At 41.9% G+C, this 19,337-nt stretch overlaps 1 protein-coding gene across 1 annotated transcript; it reads right to left on the bottom strand.

The window, feature by feature from the left end:
• Positions 1 to 14,118: 14,118 nt before the first annotated feature.
• On the bottom strand, positions 14,119 to 18,795 carry gask1b (golgi associated kinase 1B). The gene is made up of 4 exons (XM_028960185.1): positions 17,813 to 18,795; positions 16,617 to 16,831; positions 16,264 to 16,490; positions 14,119 to 15,161 (listed from the first exon to the last, which is right to left on the bottom strand). The coding sequence occupies exons 1-4, from the start codon at positions 18,690 to 18,692 to the stop codon at positions 14,954 to 14,956; spliced, it is 1,530 nt and encodes a 509-aa protein (XP_028816018.1). The 5' UTR covers positions 18,693 to 18,795; the 3' UTR covers positions 14,119 to 14,953.
• Between the last annotated feature and the right edge of the window lie 542 nt (positions 18,796 to 19,337).

The raw sequence follows: 19,337 nt of genomic DNA on the forward strand, positions 1-19,337 counted from the left end.
ATGTGCTTCTTGTTAACTTGTTAGTAATGGGGCACAGCAGCAGAGGAGTAATTTGATTTTAATGAGGATTCATGGAGGTCATCATTAATCTACATCTTTGCATGACATTTATGTGTGTCATCGCATGCAGTGTTTTCAGATCTCTGCACTCGTTCTTCAACACCCCACCCGTGGACCACTTCTCATGGTCTAGTTAAGCTTCTATCATTCATCAGGCTCTTCCATGTCGAGTTTCATAGGATCATATGTTTCATGTGATGAATGTGTAAACTGCATGTTATTGATCTTCTCAACCTTTCGCTGATGTTGCCATCCATTTGCTACCATGTAGAGGGGCTTGTCTGTCATAATTTTAAATCTACTTCAGATTGTTTGGCAGGAAACTTCCACACACCATTTGGCCAGTCATAAAGCCCTGTGCATACGAAAGAAACCAAATCTTGCTAGACGTCAAATGCTGAAATTGTATCCACTTATTCTAGGACAGTACCCGGGAGAGTTTGAAGGTCAGCCACTTCCTCTATAAATATAACTAAGTCCTGTGACATAGATACCCTTATTTTAGTAAAGGCTTTTTCTGCAGAGTTGGTGGGAACACAGAGCTTTTTCTGTGCAGACATTGTCCAAAATGATCTAATCTTAGAGAACGTCCCACTTGCAACTTTAGATTAAAATAGCTGTTTTAGCAAACTAATCAGAATTAGCAACAAGAAGTTACCCAATCACGGTACAGCATATAATTGTACCATTATATGCTTTTGGAACATGGGATAGATTAAATGTCACTTTGGTGAATGTTTGAAATTCTTAAATGGCTTTGTTGTGATAATTGCAAAGTAACTACATTTTCATTACATTTCATTGCGCTTTGGAGGTGCAAAAGGGACTATGTTAACCTGCAAACACAAAAAATCCATTAGAATAAGGAAAGGAATTTGCCTTGTCTGTGATAAGTCAGTTTATGTAAAATAACTGCAGTTGACTTTCCAAGATCCAAACCTTGAGTGCATTCTTCATGTTTTAAGAGGCATTAAGTTTAACCATTAAGCCAGTACACTTAAGGGATTGGCCTTTTGCTTAAATTTATATGTAAATTAGTTGAGTGCATTTTCTGTCTTTTCAAGTCAGTTCTGACCCATCAATGCATGGATTTTACAAGACCTTGTGTGATATGTGGCACCAATGAACTTGTTTTTCCATAAGATCACACAGAAATCTAATCAAATTGGGAAATTATGAACACAGTTCAAAGCTCAGAATTTCTGTCATTCCTCAAACCATCTCGGAACAATTGTGACATGCTGCGATTTTGTGGTTACCATTGCTATACCACGTCTCAAACAAGACTCGGCTGAATATTTGGGCTCAAGATTTCCCAATGATTCATAAATATGTTCCATCTCTATTCCATGTAATACATGCATAAGCACACAGCCACCCACATGATAAAAAAATCCATTATTCATCAATGCTGGTTAACGTTCAGTTCTCACATAACCATTACAGCACAATGGGTAAGATTCTGCATGGTCAAACCAGGTGAAAATTGAGAGTTCCTTTGTGGTTGACACTGTGTACAGAACCAACAATATAATTTCAGGGTGGTTGTAGCCTGTGATCCAGTACACCACAAAATCACTGGTTCAAACATCACTTGTGTCCCTGAGCAAGACACTTAACCTTAAGTGACTTCAGGGGGACAGTGTCTCTATCTACTAATTGTAAATCACTCTGTTTAAAGGAATCTGCTAAATGCACTAAAAGAGCATTGCTATGACACTGTTCATCGATTGTCCTAAATTGGACCACATTTGATAGCTGCTGTGGATATTCTCTGATTCACTTGTCTAGAATTCCACTTTAGGTCCTTGTAAAAACATTACACATGACTTCACTTACCACCTCCTGACATATGCCATGAGAACAAGATAATGAATGCTACCAAGTTCACATATCAGTGGTTTTAATGTTGTGGCTTCATCTGGTGGATTTGAACATGAACCTGTCATCAGAATGACCTGAAATCAGATGAAAAAAAGTAAATTAATAATACCCATAATATGTGCAAGAGCAACATATTGTGCCAATTGACTACGTTGGCTGCACAGGCTAAAAATCTTTTTTCCGTTGTCTGCGGAGATTGGCCTTTTCTCAGACAGGTTCCCCCGGAGGTGATAGTGTGTAAAGAGCCCTGGGCTGGAGGATCGAGAAACCAGATCTGGACAGCACAACAAATCAGTGCTGCCTTTTCTGAAGAAGCTGAAGGGGTATGTAGCACAAAGCTATTCCTGTGTCATCGGAATACCTCCCTGGTACGGGTTTATGGACACGGAAACGTAGCCAATGTAGCTGTACGGCAGCATTTTGCGAGTGTGCTGGTGCTCACAAATGTCCGCTGCTTATGCATTTTCAAATCCATTCATCAATAGCTTAATTGAAAGCTAGTTTCAATCTGCCTTTATTGTCAAGTGATTAGACAAGAAATGGAAATGCACTGATTCCATTGAAAAGAATAAGCATTTTCCAGCACCAACATTTTTTATACAATCTAGCTTGCTCTGGTAGGTTGCTTTAGAAAGACACAGTATTGCATAGTCCTATAAATAAACCATTGAGCCGTTGTTATGGCGACGCAGCCAAGAGATCCTGTGAGGGATGTGTTGTTGATTTGCACATCAAAATGTGCACATTATGAATAAGGGGGAGCTGCTTATGTGCGTTGTGAAATAGCAGTTTCTGGACTTTTGATATTTGAGTGGTGGCCAGGAGCAGCCAATGACAACGTCTCACTTTACCTGGCTGGAGTCCTTCTTTGACATTTACTTAGAGTCTCATTGTACTTTCTGTGCAGCTGCACTTCATGACTTTTATACATTTCCAATTATTGGAACGAAACTTAGCACATAACAAATGTCTTCATGTTGTTTTTAATCATTTAACTGAATTGTGGCATCAGTATGAAAATGACACATTTTTGGTATGACCACCATGCTCGAAACAAATCAAAGAGAGACAATCACAGCTGTGATATTGCGGACATTTCTTGCTGAGGCAGACAACCTTACCCGGCATGGAGAGTTGTGCTACTTCCACCGCAGCTCAGCATATAATGGACTAATTAAAAGAGCATCTCACCTGGGCGAGAGTTTCGGCTAACAAGCTCTATACATGCCAGCATTCTATTAATGTGAGCTCAAGCATATCATTTTCATCAGAAATTACATTTTTGTGATGACAGATCTCTTGCTGTGGTGCATGATGGACCAGTTAATGTGCATATGTGCAAGAGCCACACCTCCCACAAGAACGACCTCCTAGTGTTGTGCCAGATTGCTCTGGAATAGACCGCTTTAAAGATCAGTTCGTGCCAATCAAAATGTAATTGTTCACTAGTTCATTTGTTTCTTTAAAATATCTAAAATACATATTTTTTTTCTTTTCTTTTTGTCTGAGGCTGAAATTTAGTTCCGAAAAAAAAAAAAACATAAATCATCTAATATGCAAAGTGGCACACATACAGAATCAGTTCTAATTCTGCAATGGACAGAATGTACAGATCAAATAGTGGGAAATTATTCAGAAAAAATGTAAATTTGTTCAGGTAATTGTTCACAATAAAATATGCGGTATTATGAACAAAATAATTATGGTCTGCTTGTGTGCTGTTGCTTAATACTAGTTTGTTGCCATGTTTCACTCTTGCTTGGTTTAGCAGTGTGCAGGAATTCTGAACAGACGTAGGCTGGCTGCCTAACAATGAACAATGATAAAGATGATGGAGATGATTTGATTCTTTTCTTGAACCACATTTGCTTAGTTTGGTAGGTGATGGAGACGCATGCCTTCAACCAGTCAGGCTATAGTACAACCTGACACAGAATATTAAAACATGTTGCGTTAAATGCAAATTTCAGTCAGAATTTGATTAAAGCACAAGTTGGCAGTATACTTTCCTATTAAGGCCCTGCCAGTGTGCTTTGTTTGTGGACAAATGAGCTTGAGCTTCTGCTGTGATCTGATGAGGACCCAGGCAGGGCTAAGCAGGCACATCCTAAGTGCCTGATGGATCAGAACAACTCGCTATGCAGAGCGCTCCGGGGAAATGTCAGGAGCCTCTTGATCTGCCAGACCGGCCCCGGGAACTGTGAGGTATTTCTTTTCCAGCAGCACATGAAGAGGCGCTAAATGTGTGAGGAACAGCTTCTGTCCCGCACGTCATTCCAACACATTCAAGCCTCCCCTGGGGTTCTTTTTATCTGGTATCTCTCTCTCGCAAGTTCTCTCACATGTCAACACTCCTCAGGTCTTGCTGTTCTCTCCTGGAATTCCATTCAACGATGCTTTAAAAATAATGATCTTAATAGCTGGTGCAACCTGATGCGAGAGTTGTTTGCCTTTTTCCTCTTTCCTTTGGGGCTCCTTTGGTTCAGAGTCATTGTTGTATTCAGGCTGTTTCCAGAACTCTGGGGAGTACCTGTCAGTATCTATAAATGTGTGGTTCGGGCTGACTATCAAAATATCACATCAGTGCCAGAGGGTTCTGTCGACAAAGTGAAAACCACAAAAGTCACAAATTCCAACATGGACGAGCTTTATTATTAAAAATACAGAAAAAATGTGAAGGATGGACGCAGACAGTATAAAGACAGCCGATGAGCACAGACTCGTGTGACACAAGTGTTCTCCTACCTCAGGCAAACATGCCTGATTATGCATGTGTAGCTCCCTTTCTGTGGGATCCCCTCCCCCAACCCTGGCTTGCTCCTTCTGGACGCTCCTTTGCCACCAGGGTCCCAGGCTCTGCAGGGAATTCTGGGAGACCTCGCCATCATGGCAGCCAAAAAAACAGAGCACCCGCAATCTGTTTGCATTACGAGACGGATTTTATCTAGTCAGGATCTGGGCAGGGCAGGGAAAGCTGCACCAAAGTCTCTAGTGAGAATCCATGGCCTCATACTACAGCTGCTGCTGCTGATCTTTAGATGATCTTTTGTTTGTAGGTTTGCATGTCACAGTCTAGGACGGGGGAAACTTAAGATCTCTCACTTAAGATCCACATTTACCGCGAAATATACAGCCACATGCACCAGGAGTTCCACCAAAAAATAACATACCAACCGTCACAAGATGGAAAATTATGAATGCCACTGGCCAAAATGCAAATGATTGCATTTCCATGACATGATTAAAATGTGCATTAAACTAAGAAATAAGGTCTATAGTACATTGCGTAATTAACACTAATTCCGGGCATATATCATAGTATAAAAGCATTTTGTCATGCTAATTCCTGTTATATTTAGTTATTTAAAAATCTGTCTCAGCTCTGTGCTGGCCCCTGGTAGTGCACACTGCTAGTTCCTTTGTCAGTCTCTCGACCTCATATAACCCTGGCTGAGCTGTATTAGTAATGGTCATTTCAGTGGGTAATAAAGTGTGGCGGTAATAAAGTTGTGGAGGGAATCTGACACTGCAGGCCAGGCGGCGAAGGGAATGGATGTTCCTGACCCTGCGCCGCTCTGCTCTCAGACCTGAACTGGCAAGGTAAAGGAACCGTCTGACCGCACATTATAAAATATTTGAGAACTGCTCCTTTTAATTGTGGGGTAGGTATCGAACTAAGCAATAATTTATAATTTGAACATATTTAGTAATTCGTAAATTAATAGTTATTTCCCTAATGGATCATTTTGGACAGTAAACTACGTCATAAGGAGAGACATTTAAATCCCTGGTGCTTGCAGCCAATGAGAACACAGGACACAGTATGATAGAAGGGATGAAGCCCAATCCTTAGGATAAGACATTTCATTTAGTGACCTAACAGACCAGTTGGGGGTGAAAAATTGTGTAATTTGAGCTATACAATGCAGACTAAAGAGCTGTTTTAATTTAGCCTGAGATTGCCAAACCTAGACTCAGATTCAGCCCGGCAACAAAAATCATATCTGAGGTCACCTGCTCGCTGGGCCTTTTATAGCTTTTTACCACATTAGCCTTCGAAAGCCAACAAAGCAGAACAAATCAACAAATTTCACAACATGCACATGGTGATCAACCGCCGGAAAATATTTTATCCACTGCCAGACCCCATGAGAGCGTAATTTCTATCATCATCTACAAAACTGTCCTGTAGTGTTCTAATAAGGTGTTTTAAGGCAGGCCGTTCAAGATCTACCACCGAGCAGGGGGTTGTTTCAACACAACCCACGTGAATTGACCTACATGGCAGGCGTTTTTTGCTCATGGCTGTTCTAAAAAGGAGAACTAAGGTCCCCTCAATTTCTGTGGTTCTTCCACTAAGCTGTTGAACACGATGCAGAAGGAAGGGGGAAGAGTGGAGAGCAGAATGTGGCTCTGTCAGAAACAGGCAAGTTAATTGGCTGGAATAGAAATTGCTTTCCCCCTCTGTCCCTGGCAAACGTAACAGTGCGCTTGAAATAATTTCCTGTCTTGATTTATTTATTCATTCATTTAGTTGCTCTTGTCCGTAATGGCTTGGGGGGGCTTGAACTTAAACACTCTCCTCAGGACCCACCTTCTGAATCCCTCCCGTAGTCATTGCATTGGTGTGGGAAAGATGTACAGTAAGCATAATTTCCACATCTCACAGCACTTTTAACCCCCACAGCGGTGTAATGTCCCTCCCTCGGCACGGCCCTGAAGGCACGTGAACTCCGGCAATAATCTCTGGTAACCTGTTGTGCCTAGAACATATTTTTTCTATGTATATTTCTTTTTTTAAATGTTATTCCAGAGAACGTACAGCTGCAGGGGGCTTCCTATGAATAATGAATTCCCAGACTGGCTTATTACATTTACCTGTGAGAAAAAGATGGAAATGCAACATTATGTATCAGAAGCGGTTTTTATCTTTTTTTTAAAACCTTGAAATATCATCTTCCTCTTCAGAAATTCCCATAAACAATAGTCATTGATTGAAGCACAACATTGCCCTCCAGTGGATTTATCCAACAATGGTATGTGACTGCAGGATTGTATATAAACTATATGGGACACTGGGTTCAGAAATCTTCCATGAATGTTCCCATCTTGATCTAGAAAAACATAAGTGTTCATCATGACCAACATGTTCTTCAGATCTGCCAGACATGAGATTGCGTTATTTCAGCTATGAAATGTACCCGGTTAAGCCATGCAAATTTAATAAAAAAGTTTTGTCCAGTAAAAGACTCTCATATTGCTGATAATTTTTTTATGCATATGTGAAAACCAAAATACTGCCAAACCTGCCAGAGCTTCTCTGAATGTCCCTTCCCTCATCCGTTTGCATTTAGCTCCCCCTGGTGGCAGTTTCAGCAATCTGTCAACGATCAGCAACTTTGATCTGTGCATTCTGTGCTGATGATGGTCATGGTTTTTTTCTGCATTCAAACGGTAATAAAATTCGCCCAGTGTAGTTCACCCAAATTGCACTTTTTCCCAGAAATGGCTTCTGACTACAATTACTGAAATGGGTGTAAATTAAGATCAGTATTGAATTGCATTACCGGAATGAATAGCTTTAATATTTATTTGTAAAGTGGAGGCCATTAGTTCTGTGAGATAGCTATTTAAAGCTGAATAAACTCAGTACATTTCTGACTGAATCTGGTGCTTCATTTTGGGCACAAAGTACAGAATCTAGCACAGCTATAACAGGCCAATCAGAGAACAAAATGCATGATTTATGTATCTAAATAATATAAGAGCTGGAGCACTTTCTGCGTTTATAAGGATGCAGGATTATAAATAATATTTATTATTTTTCAGCCGTTGGTCGACTGAAGATCTACTGTCTTATTCAGACCTACTCTGTGTTGTATTGTACCTTTCACACCATAACAAGCACAAACATCTCTAATCCTAGATTAACCCCCTCTAGCCTCCCAAAACCCTGTCACAAAAACGCCCATTCCGGTTATAGTTCATAAATAAAATGTAGATATTGAATAAGCAAAGATATGCACAGGAAAAAGAAAGAATATTCTCTTATGTGAGTGCAGTCTGCAATTGTCATTGCGCCACTGTCACTTTGAGTGTTCGGCTCAAATGTCCAGCATGATGGGAGCTTGGGAAGTCGAAATATTATCCTGACCATTTCCATCTCAAAGAGCATTTCAAGTCAGAATGTCATATTTCTGCTTCCAATAGAACTGTAATAATAAGAACGAAATTATATCATTGCTACAATAATAAGAATTATCTGAATTAGATGGAATCTCCATGGACCTAAAAATAAAGAAGCCTTCTCTCCAGATTATGTTTTCAAGAGCTAAACATCCATTTAAAGAGGCTGGATTACTCCTGGCAACTGTCGTCACTTTTATAAAAGTCGTGTCCCACACTTGCCGGTCACCATGGAAACACAAGTGCAAAGTGCTCCGTTGCTAAAAATGATTTATACGAGATGGGAGAAAAGGAACGGGAAGAAAAGGTCTTATCTCTTTTCATATTTAATTAATCATGAGGAGTAATGTGCAAAAGAAGGGGAGAATTTGATTTCAATTTGTTTGTAAATACATGCTGTTACAGATTAATATAATGAGTTGTACTCTGAATATTTGCATTTTGTATTCCATATTTTGATTGTTTATAGTCGTCCATGACTTACACTACCTTGATTATTCCTATGAAAGTAAGCATCATTTTGCCTCCCTCTTTCACTCTAGGTTGCATTGTAGGGTCCAGACACCCATTTGGTACATATTCCATGTAGTTACTATAGTAATAAAATGTTTCTAATGAATACTAAAAAGGAACTATCTGTGGTGATTGTTCTTTACGTTATATGGTTACTAATACAATAAGCCTCCGTGTGTGTTGTGCATATGGTTCAGATTGTTCAGATATTTTGTCTCAGTCTAGAATGTAAGTGTATCACTGTATTTTGGACTCTGAAATCCAATCCCCAGCATCCCAAGTACCTATGCTGTCTGAAGTTAACATCTACTGTTTACCCCTGACTTTTACATGACTGCCACTGTTACAGGTTTTCAGGAGGGTTAGATAAAGCATCTTTGGAAATAACAAATAAAATAAGTAGTGACTTTGTGACTGGACAGGAGTTCAAATGAAATTGACAAAAAAAGAATGATAGTACCGACATTAGCCACTAGAGGGAGACACAACTAAGGCTGACGCGTGACATCAAGCACAGGATCATAGCTGGCAAAGAAAAAAAAGTTACATTTCCATTCAGTTCAGAATGTAAATTGGAGAAGAGGATCCCTATTTACATTGTCAATTTAAAATAATAAGTCATATTTAAGTGCATGACAGAGCACTGATGTAATGTCTGAAAAATTACTTCAGCTGGGTGGAGTCACAATCCCATCAAAAGGCCCATTCATTGCTAAACTTAAGGTTTATTCCAGGCATCTTCATCTTTATTCTTTCATTTTTTTTAATGCATTGCATTTATTGAAGTAGGCCCACACAGAGCTTCTGTTTCTGTTGCCTGTGATGACGACGGAGCAGGAATGCCCGGCTTCCTCTCTACCACTCCTTGTCCAGGCCATTCCTGTTTTTCTTCCTGTTGGCTGGGCACCACTGGAAAAATCCTGTTGAACTAAAATACATCCAGTCCCATTATAACATGCAGCAAATATGTTGCATAAATATATATTTAACAATAACATGTCAAATTTTTCCTTTTATTCTTTAGTGCAATGTAGATAAAAATGTTTTTGAAGCTGAAACAAGATAAATGAACAGATAAATGCACCCAAGCATCATTCTTAACATTTTAACTTCTCCAAAGTCATACATCAGTGAAAAAAAAAGATTCATTATTGGATGGAATGAACCTCAGTATAATTTAATTTTACTCTGGGTTATAGGTCACTGCAATGATCCAAAAATGAGTATTAATTGTGATTTGTTGTCATTCACGTCTAATTTTCTGGTCTGTAATCAATGCCCTTTTTTCTTTAGTATACTCAAAGGGTTTTTGTGTGTGTGTGTGTGTGTGTGTGTGTATGTGTGTGGCTATTTCTGCATTTAAACCCTGGAGAGTCAGAACACTCCTTGGGCTTCTCTGCCTCCCCCGGCAGCAGATGATGCAGGAACACACGACTGTTTACAGAGAGTCATGGCCGAACTCATGATCTCAGGGCCCTTCCTGTGCTTACTTTATTTCAGAGGGATTCTTCTTCTATAAAAGGCCAGTGGGTAATTACACATCGTTCTCACAGCGCTGATGAAACATCACATCCAAACCTCCACTCTGGCTTCAGAGAGTTTGCTCTCTACGCAAACGTGGATGCAGAAATATCTAGTAAATATTTACGTGAAATTAAACACGATCACACACTCACAAAAAACGAAGGGGCCGCAGAAAACATTTTGTTTCTTACTTATTTCTCAATTGATGGACTTGTGTCATTTCAAAATATGCCACGTTTTATCTTATTATTTAGTGAAGTACTCATCACACTCAAATGAAACATGTTGAAATCAGTAAAAAAAATCAGTAATAATCAAACAAATGTTTAGCAATTATTAAAAAATCATGCAGCACTGGTTCTATCCTTGTATGGTGAGATCTGATTATCTAATCCACAGCTCATCAAATAAAACATGATGTGTGTTTGTGTTGAAATTTTAAAAACTAAGGGAGGTGGAATTGCTGCCGCAGGGAGTGCTCTCATAAATTTTTTTCTAGAACTGTAAAAAAAAAAAACGTAATATCTGACAAAAAGAAGCAAAGAAGAACGTATTCTTCAGGCTCCATTGCAGTTGTAACAGCAGTGCTAGGTAAAGTTTAGTCGCTATGCTGTCTATTTGTGTCTGCAGGTTAACCGCCCTGCTATTAGCAGCCCACGCTGTCAGCTAAATACATTGCAGTTAGGTCACATAACAGCAGCACTTCAGGTTTTGTTCATTATGTAGTTAGAACAGATGGGCTAGAGCATCTCATGCATCTCTTGAGGTCAACGTGAACAGGATATAACCAAAAGGTCAGGACATTTGGTACCTCAATTAATGATTTTTTTTTTTTTTTTTAGTTTGGTTTATTGTAAATCTGGCAACAGAGTACAGAAACTCTGAAATTGTCAAGGACGCTCCTCGGTATGGTTCAAAGCTTTAAATTGCGCCTCTATGAATAGGCCTTCTATTGGTTTACGGGGGTCTCAACAGTTCTGTTGTTGGTAAACCATCCGCCCTGCACACAGCTGAGTTTTATAGCCTTTCCATCCATCCGTCCTGTCAGGGATGCTCTGCAAATGTAACATATCTTAAAAGCCTTTTAAAAATATTTCGACCCATGGTTCCTCTTGTCAGTTTTCCTGGTGCTGTGATTCCCATGCAATACTATCTGCTGCCAGTAGGGGATATTTCCTAATCTCAGATGCATTTTAAACACATTTCACACTATGAGCTACTTCCATCTTGTTTTTTTGTTTTTTTAAACTTTTACCGTGGGATTGGAATTTTGTCTTCTTAGTCACTGATGACGTCTTTTGACTTTATATTTCCAATCGACCCACGCGCTCACACATGGCTGCGTGTTCACTTTCTTTTTTTGTTTGTCCTGCTGTACGTGCTATTTTAAACACGGTGACATGGTTGCCTCACAGCTGCGGGTTTGCCCTATTTAATGCCTGCACAGATGTCTGGGATGCCAGTGTGTGTGTGTGTGTGTGTGTGTGTGTGTGTATATATACATCGTGTATATAGCCAAAAATGAACCTTTGTCGCAATCAAACTTGTATTAATTCTGTCGCTTCCTTTTGCGAGTTGTACGTCCACAATAGCATAAGTGTTGCAATGGTGCTGGAAGAGTCCATTCCACAGATGCTGGAATCCCACTAGGGATTTATTTTCCTGAAAAAACAAAGGCTACTCGTTCATCCCTGGAGATTCAACAAGGCGAGGGACGAGTGGCCTGACATGCAAAAGGCACAATTATTCCTTGAAATGAACTAAAACCGGAATTTGTTGCGCTCATTCTCTCAGGGCCACGGCTTCATTTGTGTGAAAGGGAAGCCGATTTCTCTCCATGCTGACCCCTTCTGCCCGTCCGTCCCCGTCCTCTCTCAGGCCTTCTGTTGTGTCTACCGCCCCGTGTTTTCATTTCTGAAGAGGCGCGGGCGTGCCGCTCTAATCTCCCATCAGATGTGCTACAACCGGCTGCCTCTTGCCCCGACTGACTGTCTGCCACCCAGGTGCAACGTGGCGAGGGCTGTCCCCGAATCTGCAACATTCCTGACTGAGCCCAAGGTTACGAGAGTCGCTGCAGCTTAGAGAAGCACATACACTGCAGATAAGAAGTTCCTGAACATCTTCAGGCAGAATTAAGAATGCCATGATTTGAGCGAACCGAGTACCTAACCAGAGGAATTTATGCCAGGGAATAAATATATTTTGCATGTGCATATTACGTTTTTTTTCCTAAGGCCTTGTGCCCCCCATGGGTGCAACAGAGCTTGTGCGTTGGGTGCATACAAGAAGGGCCTCGTCCAGGTCACCATTCAAAGATGACCAGAATGCTGTGTATGCTAATGAACAATATGTGGGCTGAAATGAAACCCAGCAGTGTTTGTGTTTGTCCATGGTGACGGGCACAGAAAAATTAGGACAGATCTTATTATCAATGGCACTGATCATTAATTGCAAACACAATTTTCTTAATTGTAATTGGTGTCAGTTTATTTGAAGATGCTGTACAGTACCTCAAATTATTTCCAAATCCATGCAGCATCATAAGATCCTCCACTCATTTGTTCATGTTGTAACTTTAATTTGTCAGCCCTCTGAGCTCCGCCAATCACATAATGAGTGAGTGACCTGGCTGAAATAAAAAAACATGCATGACAGAGGTGATGACTGTTCGAACAAGGCTAGAATAAAATGCCCGTCTGTAAAAACCCAAGAGTCATAACACAGCTGCACATTCAGTCATAACTCCTCATGCAGGCACTTCTCACGGTCTGCTCTCTAACACACTTTCACAATCCACAACAACACCAGCGATGAAAAGTCACAAATTATTATTAGAATGAAGTATGTATATAAATATATATACACACACACACACACACACACATATACATACATACATTTTCCCTGATGCTAACACTTCTGACACAGACACTCCTTGTGTCCTTTCTTTGTAAATGGTGTCTTCTTGACAGCACCTTGGCATTATTGTGCTCTGCTGCATTGGCAATGTTATGTGAACAAGCTGTTTTTGTTGTTGAGCAAGAATAGACTAGTGTGAGAATTAATACTCTAGGGTAAAGCTGCAGATTCATAATTTGTACGTTGTGTGCTGGTGACATCACTGACATGGTCAGCATTCGTGATGAAAGTGATTAGTTGTCACATGTGACTCACCACAGCACAGCACCCAGTGCACACAGTGAAATGTGGTCTCTGCATTTAACCCATCCCCTGTGGGAGCAGTGGGCAGCCATGACAGGGTAGAAGCCTAGTGGGTGAGATACTCGCCTATGAACCAGAAGACCCAGGTTCAAATCTCACGTACTACAACTGTGTCCCTGAGCAAGTGTCTTCAGAGGGACTGTCCCTGTCACTACTGATTTTAAGTCACTCTGTACATGTAAAGGAGCAGTGTGTGGTTACTGTACTTGGCTTAGTGGCACCTCAGTGGCACCCTTTTGGTTACGGGTCTGTGTCCAACCACTGTTGTTCTGTTGGTTTGGGTTTTTTTGAGTGTGTGTGTGTGTGTGTGGGGGGGGGGGGGGGGGGGGGGGTCTTATGCTATTTTTCTAGAGAGAATGCATCAGTTCATGTTGACTGGCCAATTTCACACCCCTTAGAGGAAATGGACAGCCAAAGTGTAAGCAGAGGGGACAAGAGGGAAGAGGCCAGTTTCACTCTGCACTCTCACGGCCTTCCTTACAAAAACAACAGCCAGCCTCGGGGGCCACGGAGGTTAAAACAACAGCACATTTTCACCCACACAACCCACAAATCTCCCACCACGGACAAAATGTCCATGTGTGACGGGTTGCCCTCGCTCACACACAATAGGCAGCCAACTGGGCCTCGGCTGTTGGGGTGTTGACACAATGCAGTGCATACACGGTCGGTGCTTTTACTTTCACACGATTAGTCTTTTGCAGCACTGTCGTTTGGATAAATAATTTGACCAGTAATTACATTTAATATTTCTGAGTGCAAATCCACATCGCTTTCAAAACAGAGTGTACACATTAATCTTAACAATACAATAAAAAGAACACTATTATGGTCATTTAAACAATACACTTATCCTGATCAGAGTAAATAATGAACAGGTAGATTGGAAAGCCCAAACATACGTGAATGTAAAGGTAAAGCAGAAAAATAACTTTTATAACTATAAATTGATAAATGTATTTTGCTGGTAAATTTTTGTACAGATGAAAATCACGCAGGGTGAGCAGGAGTGCATCCTGTGCTTTTTGCACATGTGTGGTGTTGTTTTGGCCCATATCATGTAAACAGTGTAAATAACTAATGCATTTTTAATTGGAACTACAGTACAGTGTTTTTTAAAAATTGATTTTCTGTTTGGTGTAAGAATTGTTCACTCACAAGTCACTTTAGATACACAAGGAACTACAGTTGAATTCATATAAACTGTATGAATCCAACCTAAAATAAGGAATAATTTCCAGGATTACATTTCATGAACAGTGAAAAATTGGAACTAGTTTATGTAAACTAAACTGTTCGTCATCTGCCAACATTAAACAATGCACATCTGCAGTATATCAGACACCCACTGTTTCAGGCCAAAATATTAAGATATCTGACCAGATTTAGAGCCATTCTCAAAACAAGGTTATGATGGGCAAGCAAATCTGACAACTTCTCTTGAGAAAATGATCAAAAACGGATGTACCGGTGTTTCCAATAAAGTGTCCACCATGTATAAATGTATATTTTTAATAGAAGTGCTTATGGTATGCAGGGTGCTTTTCTTTCAATGTAACAGTCCTCACGTGTTCATGGGTATGACTTTAACACCGTGGGCATTGATGTAGGTGAGAAGCACTTTGGCTCGTCCCTCAATCACATCGATGAGCTTCTCGATCCCATACCGTCCCCCCTGGCTTTCCCAGTACAGCTGATCCAGGAACAGAGATTGCAGCAGCCTCTCCCGCAGTCTCTGACTGCTCAGTACAGTGATGGCTCGGTCAGGGAGTCTGAGTAAAGGAGATACAGAGAGAGACATACAAAAAGAATAACTGAATTTACAAAGCTCTTTTAAATAAAAAGATAAATTAATGCATATAAATTCGGGACAGTTGTGATGGGCTGGTGCGCCATTCTTGGTTTGTTCCCGCCCCAACGCCCTGTGTCCCGGCACGAGCTCCAGCAGTCACCGACCCTTAGTACGATATTTATGAAGGCTGGATTTTCTTTTATGATTGCATTATAACATCACTTTTCAAGGTGTTTCCCACATTCAATGTGTTGCTCAACTGTAGGGTTCTGTGCCCTTGCAGTGAAATCCAATAACAGGATTTCACCCTCCCCTTTCCAAATGGTACGTCAAAGTGATTTATTACAAACAACACAGACGACAGAGAGCAGAGAATCTACCCGGGTATAATATTCAACACGCACCTCTAGGAACTGATTTATGTCCAGACACATGAGACAGTCAATCTGTCTCTTCACATGTTATCAACTGAATTTCCTCCCTTTTTTGCCCGTAAATATCATCTTATCTGCTCTTACTTTTTTTTCCCCCCATATGTTTCACTTGGAATTATTGCTTCTTGCACGCATTGCGTATACAGCTATCGATAAATACAAAGAAAGACATCATCTGTAAAGGCTTATAAGAATTCAGTGTCATATCAGTGCCTGATTTATTAACATACAGGGAAGCAAGAAAACATATCATACAATAGATGTTATTTCATCCCCTTTTGGTCTCCAAAAATCTATTATTTTATAACACCCCCAAAGTGCACATTTCTAATCGATGATTGAATAATGAAGTAAAAGTGAAGTGAAAGCCATTGTGATACACAACAACCACAGCACATGGGGCGCACAATGAAATGTGTCCTCTGCATGTATCCCATCAATGTTAGTGAGCAGTGGGCAGCCATGAAAGGTGTCTGGGGAGCTGGAAAGGCGTGTGTGGGGACGGTAACTTGCTCAAGGAGACTTCAGTGGCACCTTGGTGGTTTGGGATTTGAACCTGCAACCTTCCAATTACGAGTCCACTTCCTTACCCGGTAGGCCACCACTGCCCTTATAATCCACGATTGTAATAATTTTTTTTTTACTCACTCCTTGATTCCTTCCAACAGTTTAAAGTCCAGATTGTCCTCGGCTCTGTCGAAGAATCCCTTGTTGTTGACGAACACCAAGTGTCTCCGGTCGTGCTTCCGGTGCGCGATGTTGACCAGTTCTGCACTGTCCTGGTCAGAACAGCCTTTGTGGTGTCCAAGCTCAACGCAGGAGTCTTCAGGGCGGGGTCTGAACCCACAACAGTTCCTGTCCAGTCTTTCATAGACCTGTTCAAAAACACACACATCCATTTGTGTTGCATTAGAACAAACACTGAATGCTAAATACTAAACCATCACATTTAAAGCCCCTGTAAAATGGTGTGCCAGAGGCAGAATTGGATCTTCTCTTACCTGTAAGAGGAAATCAAAGAGCGCCAGCTTGCTCCACTCAAAGTGATGAATGTCAGGGCACTCCCAGTGTGGCTTGGGCACGACACCCCTGTGCCAGCATTTGTGCTTGAGGATGCTTTGGTAGGATCCCCATGTTATTGGCTGGCCTGGCCATGCCTCCCTTCCCACTGGGCTCAGGCTGGAATCCCACAGAACAATGGGACAGGGCCGACTCCCTGGGACAAAAAAGTGGATATTTGATTAAATTAGGCTTTTGAATGGTTTAAGTGGTTATTTGTTGTAGAAATACAAACATCTGCTCTACTTTTCATTCATTAACCATCACTGTAAATCCCAAAGCTGAGTGAGTCATATGGAGTGAGTGAAGTAAATTTGGAATGCATTCAACTATAACAGTAACAAATGATGTGTGCTTGTGCATTATGGGATGCGGTGGATGTGTCTTTGTTCTATGTTGTGCCATCTGCTGTCGTCTTGTTATTATCAAGTGTGCTAATAATTGATATTCCTCTCTCTTTGTCTTGTTTCAAATGAAAATGAATGTGGAAATAAACTATTCATAGCCATTCAGTGGTGGCCTAGCGGGGGGCAGTGGTTAAGGAAGCGGCCACGTAATCAGAAGGTTGCTGGTTCGAATCCCGAACCACCAAGGTGCCACTGAGGTGCCACTGAGCAAAGTACCGTCCCCACACACTGCTCCCCGGGCACCTGTCATGGCTGCCCACTGCTCACCAAGGATGATGGTTAAAAGCAGAAGACACATTTTGTTGTGTCAGCGTGTGCTGTTCTGCAGTGTTTCACAATGACAATCACTTCACTTTCATTCATAATGCCATTGTGCATGATGCCTATAATATTAGCAACAAAGGGGTATTATTAGTGTACACACACAACTTAAATGTATGTTATTCTTAGTACACTACATTCAATTTGCCTGCTTAAAATCATGCATTTTCATATATATATACAAAAGCGTGCACGTCAATTATAGTATATATTTTATGTACTATAATAAAATATTTTAAATTAATGTATGCACAGTATGTATGCAAAACGAACTAACATTTATTTGAATTATTATTGTTGTTGCTCATAATGTGTGTGTGTGTGTGTGTGTGTGTGTGTGTGTGTGTGTGTGTGTGTGTGTGTGTGTGTATGTAAAGAAATTGACATGTGGAGAAGTTTTTGGAACCCACCTCCCCGGACGTGGAATCTCCTGGCGACGGCAGGCAGGCTCATGTTAAGCCGCAGGACCCTGTCCAAGTGAAAAGCGAACACTTCGCTCAAGTCCACGGGTCCCTTGACGACACCGCAGCGTCCCGGGCACAGGTCCCCGTCGTCCGTGCGATTATTTCCCACCACCGGAGCTCCACCGGCGGGGCTTTGGAACAGCAGGAACGAGCCGACGGACTCCACGTTTTCCACGCGCGTAATCGCGGCGTCCGCCAGGAAGCGCATGGCATCGATGTCCCCTCTGCTGAACCACGGCGGGGCTTTGTCGCTGTACACCCGTATGGAGCTGCCGGCAGGATTGTCCCCGGCATCGCGGACGGCTTTAATGTCAAGCCCGGCGTCCCCAGCTGCTGTCCTGTACGTGCCATTGACGCCGCCTGCGCGCCCTTCTGCGCCCACGTCCCCGGGCGCGCGAGTTCTGCCCACTTTCCTCCGTAGTTTCGGTCTAACTGTACCCCGGATGACAGCAGGCTTCATGCGCTTGCTTTTCAGGGTGATGTACACCACGTTGGACCGGGTGGCCAGCAGCGCGTCCCCACCCCGGCCTCTGGTCTTCTGGGGGTCCCAGGTCCCCGATCGGTCATTACTGGACTCGTGGATCCGGCCGACCCCTCTGCCTGTCCGATGGTGACCGCTCCGCGCTCGACCCTCGCCGGGCAGCGCCGTCTGTCCGACTTGATGGAGCGCGAAGAGCAAGTAGACGCAGCAGGCAGCGGCGACAACGACATTGCGCCGGGCTGCACGGGAGCGGCGCAGACAGCCCGATATCCGCGAAAAGGAGTAGCAGGACCAGCGAAGAAGAGCAAAACTGACGCCTGCCGGCTGCGGAGGGCGCGGCTCCATTTAGTGCGCGCTGCCGGACATGGTCGCCTGGCCGCTCTGCTTCTTTCCGAGCCGAAGTCGCCAGGAGGAGGCTGAGGAGGAGCGAATGGCGCTCCTTCGCGCAGGAATATAAAAAAAAAAGTGGCGAGGCGACTTGCTGATCCCAGATCAGCTGCGATTGCGTCCCGAGGAGAGGCAGGAGACGGAAACGCAGAGGGTGGATTATACACTAACATCTATACCGAGTTTGTTTCGTTCTGTTTTCGTACTTTATTTTCTGTCTTTTATTAATTGACTTATATATCAGTACATAACTCCACATGTGTTCATTCATAGTTTTGATGCCTTCAGTGAGAATCTACCAAAGGAAATGGTCATGAAAATAAAGAAAACACATTGAATGAGAAGATGTGTCCCAACGTTTGGTCTGTACTGTATATATACATACATACCTACATACATACACACACACACACACACAAACACACACACACACACACACACACATATATATATATTTTAAAAATTGGTAATTTTAGACCGGTACATATATATTAGACAACTCAGTGTCAGTGTTTCCGACTACATACTCGTTGTAGAAGCACAGTGTTCTATGAAAAAACACAACGTCGTGAAACAATAAGTATACAAGAAAGTATTTCAATA

The sequence above is a fragment of the Denticeps clupeoides genome, chromosome 18 (assembly GCF_900700375.1).
Source record: "Denticeps clupeoides chromosome 18, fDenClu1.1, whole genome shotgun sequence".
In the NCBI taxonomy this organism is placed as follows: Eukaryota; Metazoa; Chordata; class Actinopteri; order Clupeiformes; family Denticipitidae; genus Denticeps; species Denticeps clupeoides.

Coding starts and splice junctions, on each gene's coding strand:
- gask1b (XM_028960185.1), bottom strand. CDS start 18,692: ATGGAGCCGCGCCCTCCGCAGCCGGCAGGCGTCAGTTTTGCTCTTCTT. Junction 16,832..17,812: donor GAGATTCCACGTCCGGGGAG/GTGGGTTCCAAA, acceptor TTTTTGTCCCAG/GGAGTCGGCCCTGTCCCATT. Junction 16,491..16,616: donor TCTTTGATTTCCTCTTACAG/GTAAGAGAAGAT, acceptor GTTTTTGAACAG/GTCTATGAAAGACTGGACAG.